Source organism: Lissotriton helveticus, chromosome 8, assembly GCF_964261635.1.
Source record: "Lissotriton helveticus chromosome 8, aLisHel1.1, whole genome shotgun sequence".
Lineage (NCBI taxonomy): Eukaryota > Metazoa > Chordata > Amphibia > Caudata > Salamandridae > Lissotriton > Lissotriton helveticus.
In genome coordinates, this window is record NC_136069.1 from 451,610,806 (window position 1) to 451,628,326 (window position 17,521).

The 17,521-nt window shown below is 46.2% G+C and overlaps 1 protein-coding gene across 4 annotated transcripts in view; it reads left to right on the forward strand.

The window, feature by feature from the left end:
- The window catches only part of LRCH1 (leucine rich repeats and calponin homology domain containing 1), a 758,040-nt gene that overhangs the window by 507,449 nt on the left and 233,070 nt on the right, over positions 1 to 17,521 (forward strand). For all 4 annotated transcript variants that reach the window (XM_078657325.1, XM_078657324.1, XM_078657326.1 and 1 more), the window contains exon 10: positions 10,689 to 10,756. In XM_078657325.1, coding sequence (XP_078513451.1) covers positions 10,689 to 10,756 — 68 coding nt within the window. The remainder of the gene's footprint in view (positions 1 to 10,688; positions 10,757 to 17,521) is intronic.

Consider the following 17,521-nt stretch of genomic DNA (forward strand, 5'->3'; position numbering starts at 1 on the left):
TGGCCGAGGGCCGCACTGGTGGGGGCAGGATCAGAGGGGGAGGGGGCGGGGCTAAAGCAAAACGAAAACTTGTGACCATGAGGTTGCACAGGTCCCTGCAGCAGATGCCTTCATCCACTGAGCTACCAGACCCAGCATACATACATCGCTCTCCCTCCTGCCCTCCCTCTCCATCTCTCTCTCCCTCCTGCCCTCCCTCTCCATCTCTCTCTCCATCCTGCCCTCCCTCTCCATCCTGCCCTCCCTCTCCATCCTGCCCTCCCTCTCCATCCTGCCCTCCCTCTCCCTCCTGCCCTCCCTCTCCCTCCTGCCTTCCCTCTCCCTCCTGCCCTCCCTCCTGCCCTCCTCTCCCTCCTGCCCTCCCTCTCCCTCTCCCTTCGGCCCTCCCTCTACCTTCTGCCCTCCCTCTCCATTCTGGCCTCTCTCTCCCTCCTGCCCTCCTTCTCCCTCCTGCCCTCCGTCTCCCTCCTGCCCTCTCTCTCCCTCTCCATCTCTCTCTCCCTCCTGCCCTCCCTCTCCATCTCTCTCTGCCTCCTGCCCTCCCTCCCCCTCTCCATCTCTCTCTCCCTCCTGCCCTCCCTCTCCCTCTCCATCTCTCTCTCCCTCCTGCTCTCCCTCTCCAACTCTCTCTCCCTCCTGCCCTCTCTCTCCCTCCTGCCCTCTCTCTCCCTCCTGCCCTCCCTCTCCCTCCTGCCCTCTCTCTCCCTCCTGCCCTCTCTCTCCCTCTCCATCTCTCTCTCCCTCCTGCCCTCCCTCTCCCTCTCTCTCTCCCTCCTGCCCTCCCTCTCCCTCCTGCCCTCCCTCTCTCTCCCTCCTGCCCTCTCTCTCCCTCCTGCCCTCTCTCTCCCTCCTGCCCTCTCTCTCTCTCCTGCCGTTTCTCTTCCTCTCCATCTCTCTCTCCCTCCTGCCCTCCCTCTCCATCTCTCTCTGCCTCCTGTCCTCCCTCTCTATCTCTCTCCCTCCTTCCGTCTCTCTCCCTCCTGCCCTCTCCCTCCTGCCCTCTCTCTCTCTCCTGCCGTTTCTCTTCCTCTCCATCTCTCTCTCCCTCCTGCCCTCCCTCTCCATCTCTCTCTGCCTCCTGTCCTCCCTCTCTATCTCTCTCCCTCCTTCCGTCTCTCTCCCTCCTGCCCTCTCCCTCCTGCCCTCTCTCTCCCTCCTGCCCTCCTTCTCCATCTCCCTCCTTCTCCTTCTCCCTCCCTCTCCATCTCTTTCCCTCTCCATCTCTCTCCCCCCTGCCCCCCCTTTCCTCCTGCCCTCCCCTTTCCTCCTGCCCTCCCCTTTCCCTGCCCTCTCCCGCCCTCCCTCTCCCTCCTGCCCTCCCTCTCCCTCCTGCCCTCTCTCTCCCTCTCCATCTCTCTCCCTCCTGCCCTCCCTCTCCATCTCTCTCTCCCCCTGCCCTCCCTCTCCCTCCTGCCCTCCCTCTCCCTCCTGCCCTCCCTCTCCCTCCTGCCCTCCCTCTCCCTCCTGCCCTCTCTCTCCCTCTCCATCTCTCTCCCTCCTGCCCTCCCTCTCGATCTCTCTCTCCCTCCTGCCCTCACTCTCCCTCCCCCTCTGTCATCTCACTGTGTGTGTGTCTGTCTGTCTGTGTCAGCCTTCAGCCCGGGCTGAGACAGCTTCCTCAGCGCGCACACACAGACAGCCGCACCAAAGTACTTTGCAGGTCTTTAAAAGACCATTTACATGTTTTTGAGGCTTTGTTGTAGCGCCCCTGCATCTCCACTCTGACAATCACCGCTCGCTCGGCCCCACAGAGCAGAGGCTTTGTCGTATTTCACCTCTTAGCGCCCCTGCATCTCCACTCTGATCTGTGGGGCCGGGGGAGAAGTGATTGTCAGAGTGGAGATGCAGGGGCGCTAAGAGGTGAAATACAACAAAGCCTCTGCTCTGTGGGGGCTGGGGGAGCAGTGATTATCAGTCTCTGAGTCCTCTGAGTCAATGGCTGCTGCGGCGGTGTTTGCTAACACTAATAAATTATTTTTTTAAGCACAGGTACGATTGTCTGCAAGGTCCGCGGGCCGCCAAGGAAGGCTTGCCGGGCCGCTGGCGGGCCGTACTATGAGTACCCCTGCTATAGAGGCCCACCTTGTCATCCTAAGAGTCTCCATATTCCTTGCCCGAATCCTCGAACTTGTGACTGCAGCAATCTGCCATGCTGGTGGGATTTCTGCTTTTATAAGTGCCACTTGAGAAGGCAGAATATTGGCATTTCTCATCCTGGGGAGCAGTGTAGTAATTTTATATCCGTAAATGTGTTTTAAGTAGGACTGAACGGAGTTCGCAGAGTTCCGATATGCAGAACTTCGCGAAGTGACAAAAAAACTCAGTGAAGTTCCACAAGCGGCGGAGTGCGGCGCAAATTGAAGTTCGCATTGATTTTCCTACCGCTCGAGCAGAAATTCTACCCGAGCGGCAGCTCCCGCTCGCCAACTTACCGTCAGGAGCGAGATAAATACTTCGCTACGCAGAGCAGAGTTTTCTGCACTCTGTGAGCTCTGCGGAGTGCTGAAACCTCCTCAAACTCCACAAACGGAGCTTAGTTCACTGCCCAGGCCTAGTTTTAAGCATTTCTCCGGACTTGTATGTTTCATCTGAATAAGCAAGTTGTACAAGTGCACATCGCCCCGTTTTCCCTGGATAATGCAGAAACAGGTGCAGGAGTGGAAAGAAAGGCGATTAAAAAATTCAATAAAAGTATCTAATTCCGTATTCGTCTGAATTTTATGCACTGCACAAGAGGTATTTTTGATTGGAAGAAGTCATACCATGCTTCCAAAATACAGCCCTTTATTTCCTGGGCATTAGCCAGTAAAACTGTAATTAAAGTTAGTGCCCCCACCCATGACAACATGCTACAAATATACCACGATTGGCACTGCTGTGCTTTTGGGAGTGGCACGAATACTGTTAAGCAGTTATTTTGTCGATCGTGCACATTTCAAGGTCGCCTCACATATTTTGCATAGCTGCCACATCCTTCTACGTAACTCTGCTGGTCCTCGTCCAAATCATTCTAACAAAGCAATTAGCGACATTCAGTACTTTAAATTCAAGCGGACCGGTGTGTTTTTTGTGAAAACAGGTTACCTGGACGTAGAAAATGGTGGCACTACTAGTGTACTTATAAAGCAGCTTCTCAACTTGAATCCCCCCACCAACCTACCCCACATGCCCACCGCTCTCATAGTGGTATACGATTCTAGCGGAGTGTGTTTCCTCTAACAACGCCATGTCAGCACTGGTTTCCTCCAGCAGGGCCCTGTCAGCACCGGCTGGACTCCAGCAGGACAGTGTCAGTGAATTATCTGGCACCAGTAGTGTAACCATCCCCCAGCTTTGTGGACTTACTCCAGCCCAAGGCCGGACTGGGAACCGAAACCGGCCCTGGCAAACTGCTCGGCTGATCCCCCTGAGGGGGCGGTTGGTGCTTCCGAGCTGTTTGCTAGGGCCGGTTTTAGTCTATTTTGTTACAGGCGGCCTATATTGCCAGCCCCTGGTAACCTTGTCCAACAGGGGCCCAAAACCGGCCCCCACCTTAGCAACACATGGGGGAAATGCCCTGTGCCCGCTCCGGCCAGTCCGGCCCTGCTCCGGCCGTGGCCCCGGCCAGTCAGGGCTTTGCATCTCTTGTTAGCTGGCTCTAGCGCCACCCTGTCCATGTGAGAGCTCTTTCTAGGTGGGCTCCCTCAGTGCTACTGTAACTAAGGAAGTAGTGAGAACATTAAAATACACCCCAGTTGAACCATACCACTAACCACACCAAGCAAGAGATGCGAGTAAACCTGTTGCTTTCACCAGTTATCCTCCTTCCGCCCATCTTTCTCCTGTCTAGCCATCCCTTCTCTCTTCTACCCAAACATCAATAATTCGTCCTTTCACCCTTTCATATACACATGCATCCTCTCATGCAATTGCCTATGTCTCCATGTATCCATCTATTCACTCCTTCACTATCGATCCTTTCAATTTCCCATCTATCCTTTCACCATGACATCCATTCAAACTCTCACCCTTCCTTTCACCTTTCCGTGCCACCCTTCCCCCTTTCTTGCTTATTTTATTTTCACTTTACCTTCCTTTCTCCTCCTGTTCTTTCATCAACCCAACTTTTGTCTCTCAAATTTACGTTTTATTTACTTTCTCTTTTGCTGACTTTTTGTATTTGTCCCTTTCTCTGCAAATGACCCTATTGTCGAGATTTCCTCCCTTCTCTTCATTTCCTTTGCTGTACATGTTAGTCTACCTCCCATATCCATCTGTCATCATATTCCCTATCAAGTATTGTGCAGACAGAAGAAGCCCATGAACCAGGAATTAGCATTGGGGCCAGTGGCAGTGCCCGCTTAAGCTGCTTAAGTGGGGAGTTCACCACGCCACTGACAGTAACAGCATGAGCTTTCTGCAGCAGTGTGTGGTGAATGGTATTGTAAGCAAACAATGTAAGATTTCCAAGCAGTGCCTGTGAGTAGGGTAACATAGGAATCCAGAATTGTGAGCCTTGTCAACTAGTGCCTTGTTATTGGTGTAAAAGGCTTGTTGTGAGATCCCTTCTTTGCAGTGTCCAGTCACAGTTATAGGATTCCAGTCACGTTTCTTCCACTGTAACCCACTCAGCATTATAACCATCCATGGGCCTGGCTAATAATAGTGTGACAGGTGCAGTGGCACCGGGTCCAGTGCATCCCATTCTGGCTGTATTTTACTACCATGTCTGGAGACGGCCATTTTCCTTGGCTGCACCAAGGCCCACGCACCCGAGCTACACTGCCATTGAGAGCTTTCGCCCACAGTCAGGATGGGAGGTGGGTGGTTGTCCACCACAAGTCATGAAAAAAAGAAATGGGAGGGCCAACCAAGTTAGGCAGTATGCAAGTGACATCATGGCGTGTGACGTCATGGAGCGTGATATCGAACGTGGCATCACACACCATGACCTCCCAGGAAGTGACATCAGACCTTAAGATCTCAAATAGGTTTAGCAGGTCTATCATGAGTACATTTGAGCACAATATTTAACAAATTAGATTTTGCATTGGGGTTGTGCCAAAATATTGACGCAACTCGATGAAAAATCTGGGCATCAACTAATACATTTATTTTTTAAAACCCTGCCACAAAGAAATTGGCAACAAGGAGAAATATGGCAGTAAATCTGTTATGCTTAATTGGTTGCAAAGTCTGTATTTTAAAATATATTATAGGGTTCAAACACCTGTTGCAGTGATCTTTGTGTTCCAGCTAAATCTCGGGGAAGAATATTAATGGTAAGATAATTCTGGAGGATAACATATTTGCTGGAGAGGTCTGTGTTTTGTCTAGTCCCAGTTTTGAGTCAAAGTAGTATTGTGGGTTAATATGTCTCCTGCAAAGCACATAATGTAACACGCAGATGACATCTTTTTATTTTATGTAAATTAGTAAGTGGGTTACTGCTTTTAAATCAGATCATTTTGTTGCTTGCAGTTCATAAATTGTAATCCTTCTGCTGTACCACAGTGAGCTATGAAGGACATGTGGCTCTTACACCTTGTAACCCTCCCTGTCTTATGTAATACACACAATGTTTGTCAGTGTACAATGTGTACGTGTGATGTAAAGCACTCTAACGCCCTGAATTGGGATGAGTAGTGCTAAAGCGCCATAAAAGAAATATACCAAAATAGTTGTATTGAAATTATTTGTGTAAATACTGGGACAAACCAACCCATCTGACATTCTTACAGAGCATGCATATCTGTTATATACAGAAACTGAACAAAGTCAAAAGCATGCCTCTCAAGTACCTGTGAAGTGATAACAACTAGCTATGAGCCTTTGTTTCCCCCTCCATTGCATCTAGTTGTGAGGCTCTCGATAGCTCCCAGCCAGGATACTCCAACAAAAGGAGGCCCAATGGCACTGTAACCTTGGATTTTGTTATGGATAAGCTGGAATCTGATAAAACCCTTCCCGACTCCATGTTGCTGCTTGGAACGAAAGCTGACAACGTGCAGGCGCTGCTAGAATTAAAACAGTGTCTGAAAATTACACCAGGACAAGTTCAACATATTTCTGTGGGGCCTAACCTCTTGAGAGGGTAGACGGCATCGACCTTGTGAAAATAGTGGGTAGACGCCATCTACCTGCGAGTAGCTTCGATTTGTGCCCTGGTTGTACAGAGGAGTCAAGCAACAATGGCTGCCGATATAAAAAGTGTACAAATCACAGTTGCCTGAATTCTTTTAGCCACTGCCACACAAATGAAGCTTAGTGGAAGGCGTGTGAACTGTATTCCTTAATTTGAGCTGTAGGTTTCTGGTGCTTGACACCAACACTTAATTGTCAACATCAGCACTTGTGACAGTCTGCCACAAGGTGGAGCCGCCTGGCTAATTTAGAGATGACCACAACAGTTAATTATTAATTCAATACACATTAAAAATAATTTCTTACCTGGCACCCAAGCCATTCTTGTAGCTTTTGGGGCTTGAAATAGTCCGAATTGTCATCCGAATTGTCACACTTGTAGGAGTGTGATGATTGGTAGTTGGGTTGTTACTATCAGTGGCAGCATAGCAGGGGCAATGTGTGATGTGAGCTGCAGTTGCCTCCTGAGGATAGCCCTTCCACTTAGGTTTTTACAAATTAAGCACTGGACTTGCCTCTATATGTTGAGTAATTACAAAATGTAGACATTGCATTGCTCTTTTTCATTTTATATCACCCCGAGCGATACTAGGCCCATGAGTTCCTGGCCTCTATGGCGTCGGAACTCGGGGTGCCCACTGGAGAGTGGAAATATTGTTGGAGGAAAAGCTTAAAACATTAATTGTACACTTTTGTAGAATCTACAGACACATTGGAAAGGATGACCTGCATGACTGGGTGTGCCAAATAACCAGTAAACCAAGGAGGCAATTATAAGAATATTTTGAGTGTGTGGCTCTGTGTAGCGTAAGTGAAGCGCTTCTGTGTGGGCCGTGAGTCAGGAAGGAGGAGGGTTGTGCTCTCTCACCAATGCTTGACGTCAGCCATTAGGGTGTCTTCAGGAAAAGGACAGGACACACCTTACTCGGCGCATACCGGATGTGGATGTCCTGCTTCACACAGTGTCCCCGAGAGGAAAGTGTCAAAGCCCTGACACCTCTGCCTAGTGACTTGTTCATGGATTGTACAGCCAGCCAAGCCCAGCTCCAGACCCTCCAGCAGCCGAATGACAGCTCAGCGAAAGGAAGTGTACTCCAGGGACGGTGCCAGAGGAAGGCACGCCTGTGCACGCTTGGCAGCAGAGCACTTCCGGGGCATGGGAGAGGTGACCCCGCAGGGCAAGCGAATCAGTGCAAAGTACAAGTTCTGCATGAATGATGTTGCAGATGGGGGTCTTACAGCTCTTGGCTGTCTCCCGGCTCAAAATAAAGAATATGTATGGGGAAATAATGCAGGGTGTCAGGACAATTATTTCGTGAGGCTTTACTCTATTTATGGGCTCACGAGCTCTATCATCTTGAGTGCAAGGCTACCCATCACCGCTCTAGCACCAACTGGTGAGTTGGTGTTTCTGGTGTAGACTCTTCTAACCTGGGGCGTTGTGGGCACTGGACATGCGCTGGGGTGAGAAACGACACACATACACTTTAGGGTAGAACTGGAGCGAGGCTCGCACCTTTCGCTTTTATTTTCAGGATCACCTGAATGCCTGTGTAGGAATAGTTGTGGGCAGAGTGTAGTTACAGCTCGTTGGCGAGCGGGGCTGCAGTGAAAGTGTCTTGATGGACACTGCATAACGCACTACTCGCTAACACTAAGCATTAGTAGCAAACCATCCCATTGCTTGGGCTTGAGCGCCATCCTCATTCATGCTCAGTTTTTGGGGTGGTGCACAAAAGTTTTTTAATAAACACCTTGGGCCCCTAGCTCTACGTTTTCAGCAGTTAAAGATAGTTAGTGTTGACATTCCTCTATTGCAGCCATCATGGATGTAGTCCTCTTGGCTATCAGTTTCAGAACATTCCCTGTCCAGAGGCTTCATACATTGAGGTGGTGTTACTTACATTTTCTAACTTGGCCAAAACTCCCTATGTAAAATGTATTTTTACAACAACTGTTGTGGAGTATGTGGTTGGTGAGTTGAGTCTTCAACATATGCTGTTTACTTATGCCTGCTCTCACTGGGTGTTCGAAAGATCCTCTAAGGACCTGCTATGTAGGCATTGGTGCTTGCAGGAATGATAAAGCCATGGCAGCCTCTTCTCAAGGGACTTGTCCTCACCTGGCCTGATTTGCAGGCTTACACGATATATGGACTTGGCAGTCAAAGAATTAAAGATTTGCCAGGGTAACTATCATTCAGCAGTCTGGGAAAATGTAGCAAACACTTTACTGAAACACTTTATTGACTATTAAGCTTAGAATTCTAACCAGTTCTGACACTGTTCCCATTTCCTGCATAAATAACCATGATCAGTCAGTCTGCCATTGAACCCTCAGCTGCTCTGTGCTTTAGTCCCTGCATAGAATGAGTTATGTTTAGCATCTTCGCTGTATAAACTATTAGAAGTAATTCGACCAGAACATGTATTGTTTTAACTTTCTTTCAGTTTGAATGATTAGAAGAAGGATTAAAGCGGCCTAATTATTAGGAGACCATGACCAAACTGATTGTTAGTATTCCTATGTTATATTAGAAATTGCACGCACTTTCCCCAGTAGGGTAGCAGTAATAGTTCTCATTTTAGGATAGAGCTTAATATTTAACTTTAGTTAATCACCAACAGTGACTGTCAGTCAACCTAGGACTTGATCATTACGCTTTCGGTTTGTTGAAGTAAATGGGTTGTTTTTAGAGAAGTGTGGCTCAATGGTTAGAGCGGCAGACCCTGATGCAGAGGTCTAACCCGGGACCAGGGTTCAATTCCCCGCCTCAGCGGGTCTTGGGCTCAAAAATTCCACGGACCTGATAATTCTCGCCTCGGTGCCTATTCCAATCATGGAGTCCCACTCTGCAACTTTGGGCAATAGCTTGCTTAATCTCCACAACGGCCCCAACAACGCTAAGGATGCCTGGCCTCCACCTTGGGGGTGCCCAGGAGTGAACACCTCACAGGGAAAGCCAGGATGGGTTCCACAGCGGTATTCATACAAGCGCCTTGAGACCCTTGTGGGTGAGTAGTTCGCTATACAAGTATCAATTAATTTTTTTTTAGCATTCTCTTTGCATAAACAATTAGGTGAACGAGTGAACATTACCTGATTAATGGGGGTGATCATAAAGTCAATTTAAATCAGGTAGTGGTTAGATTAAAAAAACGCACCTTATTCTGAGAGAATTAAATTACCGCTCGTTTTGAAGTTGTAGAATGATGTCTGATGCGCAGAACCTCCATGCTAGATGACGAGAGAGGTGTTCTGTCTGTTCTTTCCTGTTGGGTGCAGTTTCTGTTTATCTTGTATTGTGACCACTGCCGTGGTTGGGTGTACTATTTAGGTGTAAAGATTATATTTTATAAATGCAAAAAACGTAGAGTTACCACAATGAAAAGCCATCTTTACGGATACTCTTTTTGCTTTAGCTATTTTTTCACCTTATATATGTTTTGTCCTTAGTTTCTTACCTATATAACAACATATAACGGACTCAACGTCAATACAGACTGTGTGTATTTTACAGCCTCAGTGACATCAAACTATATAGATAAGCCACTACATACCTGACGGAGCACAGCAAGAGAAGAAAGACAAAAAAAAACCTTCCCCTGAAATCTTCCTCCTAATATGCAGTTATGACTTTGGGATTGCAGGAACTAGGCTAAAAGGAGTTAAGCAAGTGAAGAATAATCCAGTGATTCACTAATGACACAGTTCATTTACAGGAACAGCGCTTTTTGATTGGGAAGGACTAGGCCTGGCAGTTGTTGCTTCCTTGTCTAAATGAGCTCTCACATTAAAAAATAACAGGGTAATACATTGAGTTGCTATTAAATTGTTTTGTCATTTTCCAAAGATGCCCGAATGTAAAGATAGTGGGGCCTGTTCAGAAATACAATTTGGAATTAGTGAACTAGTAGTCCAGTGACACTATTTTATGTTTTCTGACTGTTTTCAGTTTAATTGTTATTATGAATATTCCGGAAATATTCACATATAATTCTTACAAATAAAGGACTGTGCCCTCTTTACACTTTTAGTAATATGGAGTTGGACGTATCAGGGGCGAGTCACCAAGGGATGTAAGAGCATTCTTGTAATAATACTTCCCATACTCATAAATGCTTTCGTGAATCAGGCCCACTATTTGGAAATATGCAAACTACATCATCGCTCTGTGGACCAGTCATGCAGACCCAGTTCAACATGTACAAATGTAACACTTTAATAACTCCCTCTAACAGGTTTAGCATTGTGTCCAACCGCCTTTTACCTCCTTTGTGCAATGAAGTCGAAGATCGCACCTCAAGTGTGGACAAGGTCAAAAATGGCGGCTACAACCTGTTGCATGGCTGTGCATTGTCTGCCTTAGTAGCGATCATGTGAATACGATTTCTCCAGTTAAAGCAAGTGTCTTGAGCAGTGCTGTCCTGAAAAAGCCCAACCATTACCTTGTGGTTTGCTTATTCGTCCTCATTTCATCTGTACATGCTATTGATCCGTGTTGTGTACATTTTATTGTTACATGTACACCTTAATAAATTACCTCCTTCACTACCTTTTCTCAGGGTACCTCAGAAGATCTGGACGAACCCTTGCAAATCGAAGAGGATGTTCACTGGGCTGAAGAAGAGATGTGAGTGGTAAATCGCTGTTCACCATAATTAATTGGGTATCTTGAGACTGCTCTTTGTGGAGCACATGTGTGTTTTGTAATAGAACATGCGCAGAGTCACATATATTGCATTGGACTGAATAAGTTACAAAACATGTATTGCATAAGAGGTGCCTAACAGATGTTCAGAAATTTGACATCCATGCCAGATTTTTAGGATTCCCACGGAAAACACATTTACAAACAGCAGCTTTAAATGGAACAGATTAGTACAGTTTGTGGATTTCTGGAAGATATAGCATAAATCTGGCTATATATATACATATATATATTGCTGAGATATATTGACAAGGTGACTGTCACAGTATGTCTTTAAAGTTTATCTTTGGTAAACGTCATGTGATTTTAAAAAGGAAACATAAGATGAAGCCTGACATTGTGACCAAGGCTGTTGTACAGCTAAAACACTTAGATATGCTACACTGCTATTTAGCATCTAATAAACCGAATACCTAGAAAACAACCACCTCCTCGACACCTCTCAATCTGGATTCTGCGCCAAACGCAGCACTGAGAACATGCTGATCGCTGCCGCAGATGACATCAGAACGAACCTTGACTGTGGAGAAAAGGTGGCTCTGATCCTTCTCGGCCGCTTTGCTGCGTTCAACACAGTCTCCCATCACACACTCATCGACAGATGGTACAACAAAATGCCCTCAAATGGATCACCTCCTTCATCACAGAACACACACACACACAGCACCCAACTGGCCCCTACACCTCCACAACAAAGGACATCATATGCAGCATACCACAAGGATCATCCCTCAGCCCCACCCTGTTCAACATCTACCTGACCTCCCTCGCAGATGTCGTCAGATCCCACGGAAAAAAACATAATGTCCTACGCAGACGACACTCAACTGATATTCTCGCTCACTGAGGACACCTCCAACAACAAAACCAACTTCCACAACACCATTACCAACGTAGCCAAATGGATGAGAGACAGCTGTCTCTAACTGAACTCTGACAAAATGGAAGTTCTAATCTTCTGCCAGAATACCCCACTTGGGACCACAGCTAATGGTCAGCAGAACTCAGCCCTTCACTCACACCGACTGGCCATGCATGCAACCTCTGTATTATCCTAGACAACCAACTGACCATGAAACAACAAGTCAATGCAGTCACCTCCTCCTGCTTCCACACCCTTCGCATGCTCTGCCCAATCAGCAAATGCATCACAATCAACATCAGAAAGACCATCACACAGGCCTTCATCACTAGCCTTCTCTACTCCGGTACCTCCACCCACCTCCTCTGACGACTCCAGCCTATACAGAATGCTGCTGCCAGCTGTCATCCTGGACCTCCCCAAATGGACCCACATCACTCCACACCTCCGGAACCTCCACTGGCTCCCCATCCAGAAGAGATGCCAGTTCAAGATTCTCACACACTCCTACAAAGCTCTTCATGACCAAGGACCATCCTACATCAACCACCAACTGAACTTCCATTTTCCATCAAGACACCTGTGCTCCGCCTCAGTGGCCCTCGCACCCTCCTACATCCAACACAGCCGTAGCAGTGCAGCTGCTTCTCCTGCATCGCTGTGAGGACCTGGAACAACCTGCTCCTCCACCTCCGAACAGCACCTTCCCTGGGGGCTTCAGAACGATGCTCAAGAACTGGCTTTTCGACAGCGACATGGCACCCTCATCGCCCGGGTACACCTAGGGATGATAATGCTGTGCTTTACTAATACTGATTGATTGATAAACTTAATGTCATCAGCAGTGCATTACACGCGCAAGTTATAGTGAGTCCAACTAACTATAACGTGGAATTTCATTGGTTTTATATCAGTAAAATTTCCAGCTAACTATAACTGGTGTCAAACCTATGGTTTTTTCAGTGAATTTCATAGGTTTTGTAAATGCTACTTCCTAACTGTAACGTGTGTAAAACCCATGTTTTTTTTAGTGAATTTCATAGGTTTTGTAAATGCTACTTCCTAACTATAACGTGTGTAAAACCTATGTTTTTTTCAGTGAATTTCATTGGTTTTTAAAATGCTAATTCAGAAATATCTCGTGTATGCAACCTATACTTTTGTCAATAAAGTTCTGGCAATATTTTTTTCGGAAACAAGCCGTTTTCTTCACTGTTCAAGTTGCATAGAGACTCCTTGTAAAGCGATACAGAATTAGAAAGTCTGTACCTTGCCTTTTTTTGAACGCATTAAAATTTGTCTGTAAATAAAAATAACCTTTCTAAACTTTCGTGCGCGACCCGGTGTGCGCACTCTCGGCAACAGTTCTCAATAAAATGGATAGCGCATTTCCAGGCTTTCGTGCGCGACCGACTGCGCGCACCCGCCTATATATTTCGTGAAAACTTTGCAATTTGAACTTATTGAATTTCTTCATAGACCCATCAAAGAACTTATAGTACGTCAAAGAGACTAAACCTAGGCTTCTTTTTTATTATTATGAAAATTTTCATTAAATGGAGCCGAATGTCTTTTTAAACTTTCGTGCGTGACCGAATGTACACACCTTGGTATTTTTAAAAAAAATATAAAAGGTTTTATACTTTAACAATTGTATGCTTGAATCGAGCTCAGAAGATATATTAAATCCGGATGTGTTTCGATTTACTCCTTTTCACGTTTTGAAACTTCGCTGAATTAGACCGCTACTTCCAAATGACGTACGTGACCAGATACTGTCACCGCGTACACGTCCTGAGACGCGCATGTGAAGTCATGTGACTTGAAAATAACACTTCCAATTGGTTCTTAGTAGTTTCTATTCTGCAATTTACACGGAGCACTCCACCCACTATCTTTTGTACTCTCAAAAGAGAACAACGTTCAACATCTTTCGGAAAACTTTGCTGAAATGGCTGCCGTTCCGCATTCATCTTCCGAATCTGAAGGAAATGAGCGACTACCTTTAAAAAGAAAAAAGGAATCTTTTATTTGGCAATTTTTCACTTATCCTGAAGAACAAAAGAAAGTGAATGCGCCAAAAGTTACCTGCACGATATGCAAATCGGTTCTCTCAAGAGGAAATCCAACATAAAAAAATCCTTTTCCATACATACCATGGTGCGGCATGTCAAACAAGTGCACCCTGTGGAATTTGCACAGGCATCGACAAGAGCCCTGGCCACGCTATTACCATCAGAGGTGGCCAGCACATCTTCTGGTGGACGACCTGTATCTCCATCGAGTGCTGTGATGGACTTGAGACCATATCTTGCAAAGGTGCACATGAAATGCAACGAGTGTGGAGAAATTCTTCTGTACGGAGAGCAGAGCCTCATTCTTACTAAACTAAAAATTGAGAGTCATAAATGCCCCGAGAAAAGATACATTTCTTCATTTCATTTTGATCCTGTGTCACACATGAAAATGTTGTTGCAAGTTTAAAAAATCAAAAACAACATAACACTTGTTTTAAAAAAATAAAAAAAAAAGTTCTTTTCAGAACTAACTCATTGTACCAAAAAGAGCTCCAGGAGCATATTATAAAGGGGGTTTATCTCCGCTTTTTTGGCTTTCGTTCGTGCGCACCGTGTGCGCGCACCCGCCTATATATTTCGTGAAAACTTTGCAATTGCAACTTATTAAATTTCTTCATAGACCCATCAAAGAACTTATACTACGCCAAAGACACTAAACCTAGGCTTCTTTTTTATTATTATTAAAATTTTCATTAAATGGAGCCGAATGTCTTTTTAAACTTTCGTGCGTGACCGAATGTACACACCTTGTTTTTAAAAAAAAAAAATATAAAAGGTTTTATACTTTAACAATTGTATGCTTGAATCGAGCTCAGAAGATATATTAAATCCGGATGTGTTTGGATTTACTCCTTTTCACGTTTTGAAACTTCGCTGAATTAGACCGCTACTTCCAAATGACGTACGTGACCAGATACTGTCACCGCGTACACGTCCTGAGACGCGCATGTGAAGTCATGTGACTTGAAAACAACACTTCCAATTGGTTCTTAGTAGTTTCTATTCTGCAATTTACACGGAGCACTCCACCCACTTCCCTCACTATGTTTTCTACTCTCAAAAGAGAACAACGTTCAACATCTTTCGGAAGACTTTCTTTTCACGCGATAATGTGAAATACTGAGATTGTTACAGGATTTTCTATCAGATATGTGTTCCCATTGCTGTTGAAGCACTAACACCGTGGAAAATTCCACCGATAGCAGTGATATTTTTAACGCCGAGCACCGGCGATTTTTATCGCTTAGAAGCCTTCCTATTATGAAGGTTTATCTCCTAAGTCTCTGATTCTCAAACTGTGCAACGCGGCTCCCCTGTGTGCCGTAATGAGGTGCTAGGGGCGCCGCGCACACTCTAGTGTGACTAACCATCCATAAATTCCACGGACATCTCTACCCTGTTATCTGCAATTGTGAACATCAAAAGGAGCTGCGCTACACCCCTGGGAGAGGCCTCACTCCCACTGCTGCAACGGCTTGGCAGTCCTCCAGATGCACAGGAACAGCCCCTCCGATCCATTGAAGTTCTGTGTCGGTCTCAATACCACTTACGAAATGAAAATAAGCACTGAAGAATATTCAAGTATGTATTACTCCTCCTGCTACAGCATACAGAATGCATTCTATTACCTATAAAAAAGTGAAACACCCACGCTACAATCATATAGAACACTTCCTCTAAAGAAGCCTGTGAATAACTTTAAAACATCAGGTTAACCTTTTTTTACTCTCTCATCATTGTTAAAGATAAGTATTTACAATACTATATTAAACAATGCCATGGTTGTTGCTTTTTAATTTTAAAAATCTTGCGATCTTTCACAAACCCAATACTCATGGCTTCTTTTTCGTGACAAAAATCTTGCAATAGTACATACCTACATAGAATAACAGAAAAAACATAACACTACAAAGGCCGAACACTCTACTAAACGCGGATTTGTAACCTATGGGGCAGATTTATGTTAACTACTTCATACCCAGATATGCACCAGTTAATGTGCACCACAGTATGCTAGTGCTCCGTTACCCATGGTGTGCCACATTTGAAATGTGTCGCACCATGGTACAAAAACACCATACATGCGTAACACATCTGTGCTGAAAAAGTAATACATTGCTAGAGTTGCATCGCAAGTGTGATGCAGCTCCAGCAAGGCTCACCAATGCACTATATTCACAATGCTGCGTCAATACCTACGCCTCCTTCAAGCACATGCACAGTTTTGAAACAGCATGGGCCTGAAAGTCACTGAGTGAAATATCATGCATTACAGTCAGCCACTTTCAAGACGCATTCCTTCAGAGGAACACTTACCGTTTATTAGAGGTAGATCGTCCGACTCCACCGGAGGACACCCCTAATAAAAAGGACATATATATAAAATGCGGACTAGCCGCTATATCGTGCTAGCAAACTTTAACTTAAAAATCGTTAGAAAAAACAAAAGGAATCGAGCAAAATCAGTAGGCCACTGATGGGATCTCTTTTTGACCTCGCTAAAATAGAAACATTAGGAACAACCCCTCATGAGAAATATGAAACTAGTGAGAGAAACCGAGCTCGACGCCATGATGGCTGCAAGACAGCTCGGCTCCGCCGCCCACCCCGCCCAAAATAACGACAAACCCTATGCAAATATTATAAATATATACAACACACCAGCAAAGTAACAGGGTAAAACGTTTTATTAAATAACTATTTACATGGCAGCCTGCTGCAACATCGATCCAAATGCATGACGCTGTTCCTGTCGAGGTAGCATAGCTGGCGGCCTAGGGGTGGAGGACCGTTGTGCAAATACCCCGGGGACGACACCATGCGCCAAGGCTCGTCCCCAGTACATCCAGAGGTGATGTCCGACAAGTTGTATGGGGGGATGCCTTGCTGATGCCGCCACCCCCACCACCTTCTTGTTGCCTGATCCGGCCAGCTCAATCGATCGAGCATGAGACTCATGCACTCTGATCTCCTTGGCCTCAGTCAAGCATCAATAGTAAGATTTTCATAGGTGAGTGTAGGTTCATAGTTTTTCATCCACAGACTAAAAGCCTGGAGTGGGAGTGAAAAAACCATAACTAGGTAAGAAGGAAGGCAGAGACTGTAGGAAGGACTCTGGATATGCTTGGTCCCTGACATGCTTCGATGTCACTGCCTTGCACAAATGGCATAAGTCCTGGATGTTGGGTGCCATAGTTGAGGGTTTGACCTAAAGACACGTCCTGCGGTACCCTGGTCCAACCATCACATATACCTGTGCCAGGAGACGGCGTGGGGTGCACTGGAAGGGAGAGGCGGCGCGAACGAGCCTGCCCCACCTCCCCAGGTGGAGGTTTCTCAGCTACACCCCAGCGCTTCACTCGACAAGCTGAGTTGCGCCCGCTCCTGCGGCACATTGCCTCGCTCGGCCAGCTGAATTACGCCTGCTCTTGCTATTACAGCGTCTCACCCGCCATCCGGCTGAATTGCACCCACTCTTGCGATACAGCGACAGGCGGCTGCCACGGAGCTCAGGAAATGGCGGTCGGCTCCACAGACTTGGGCCTGGCCTGCAAGGATGGCTCTGGGCAACCCTGGAACTCGGACGCTTGACTGCTAGGGCATGGGCCCCATTCCCAAAAGCGTCCCATCAGCCTTGAAGATTCTACAAGAGTCACCGGGGCCCCCGACTCCCGCAGAGTTCTGGTGGGGAGCGACTGCCATGATTGCTTGCGGAATGGCCACGACGTAGCCACGGGGTGCTCTCAT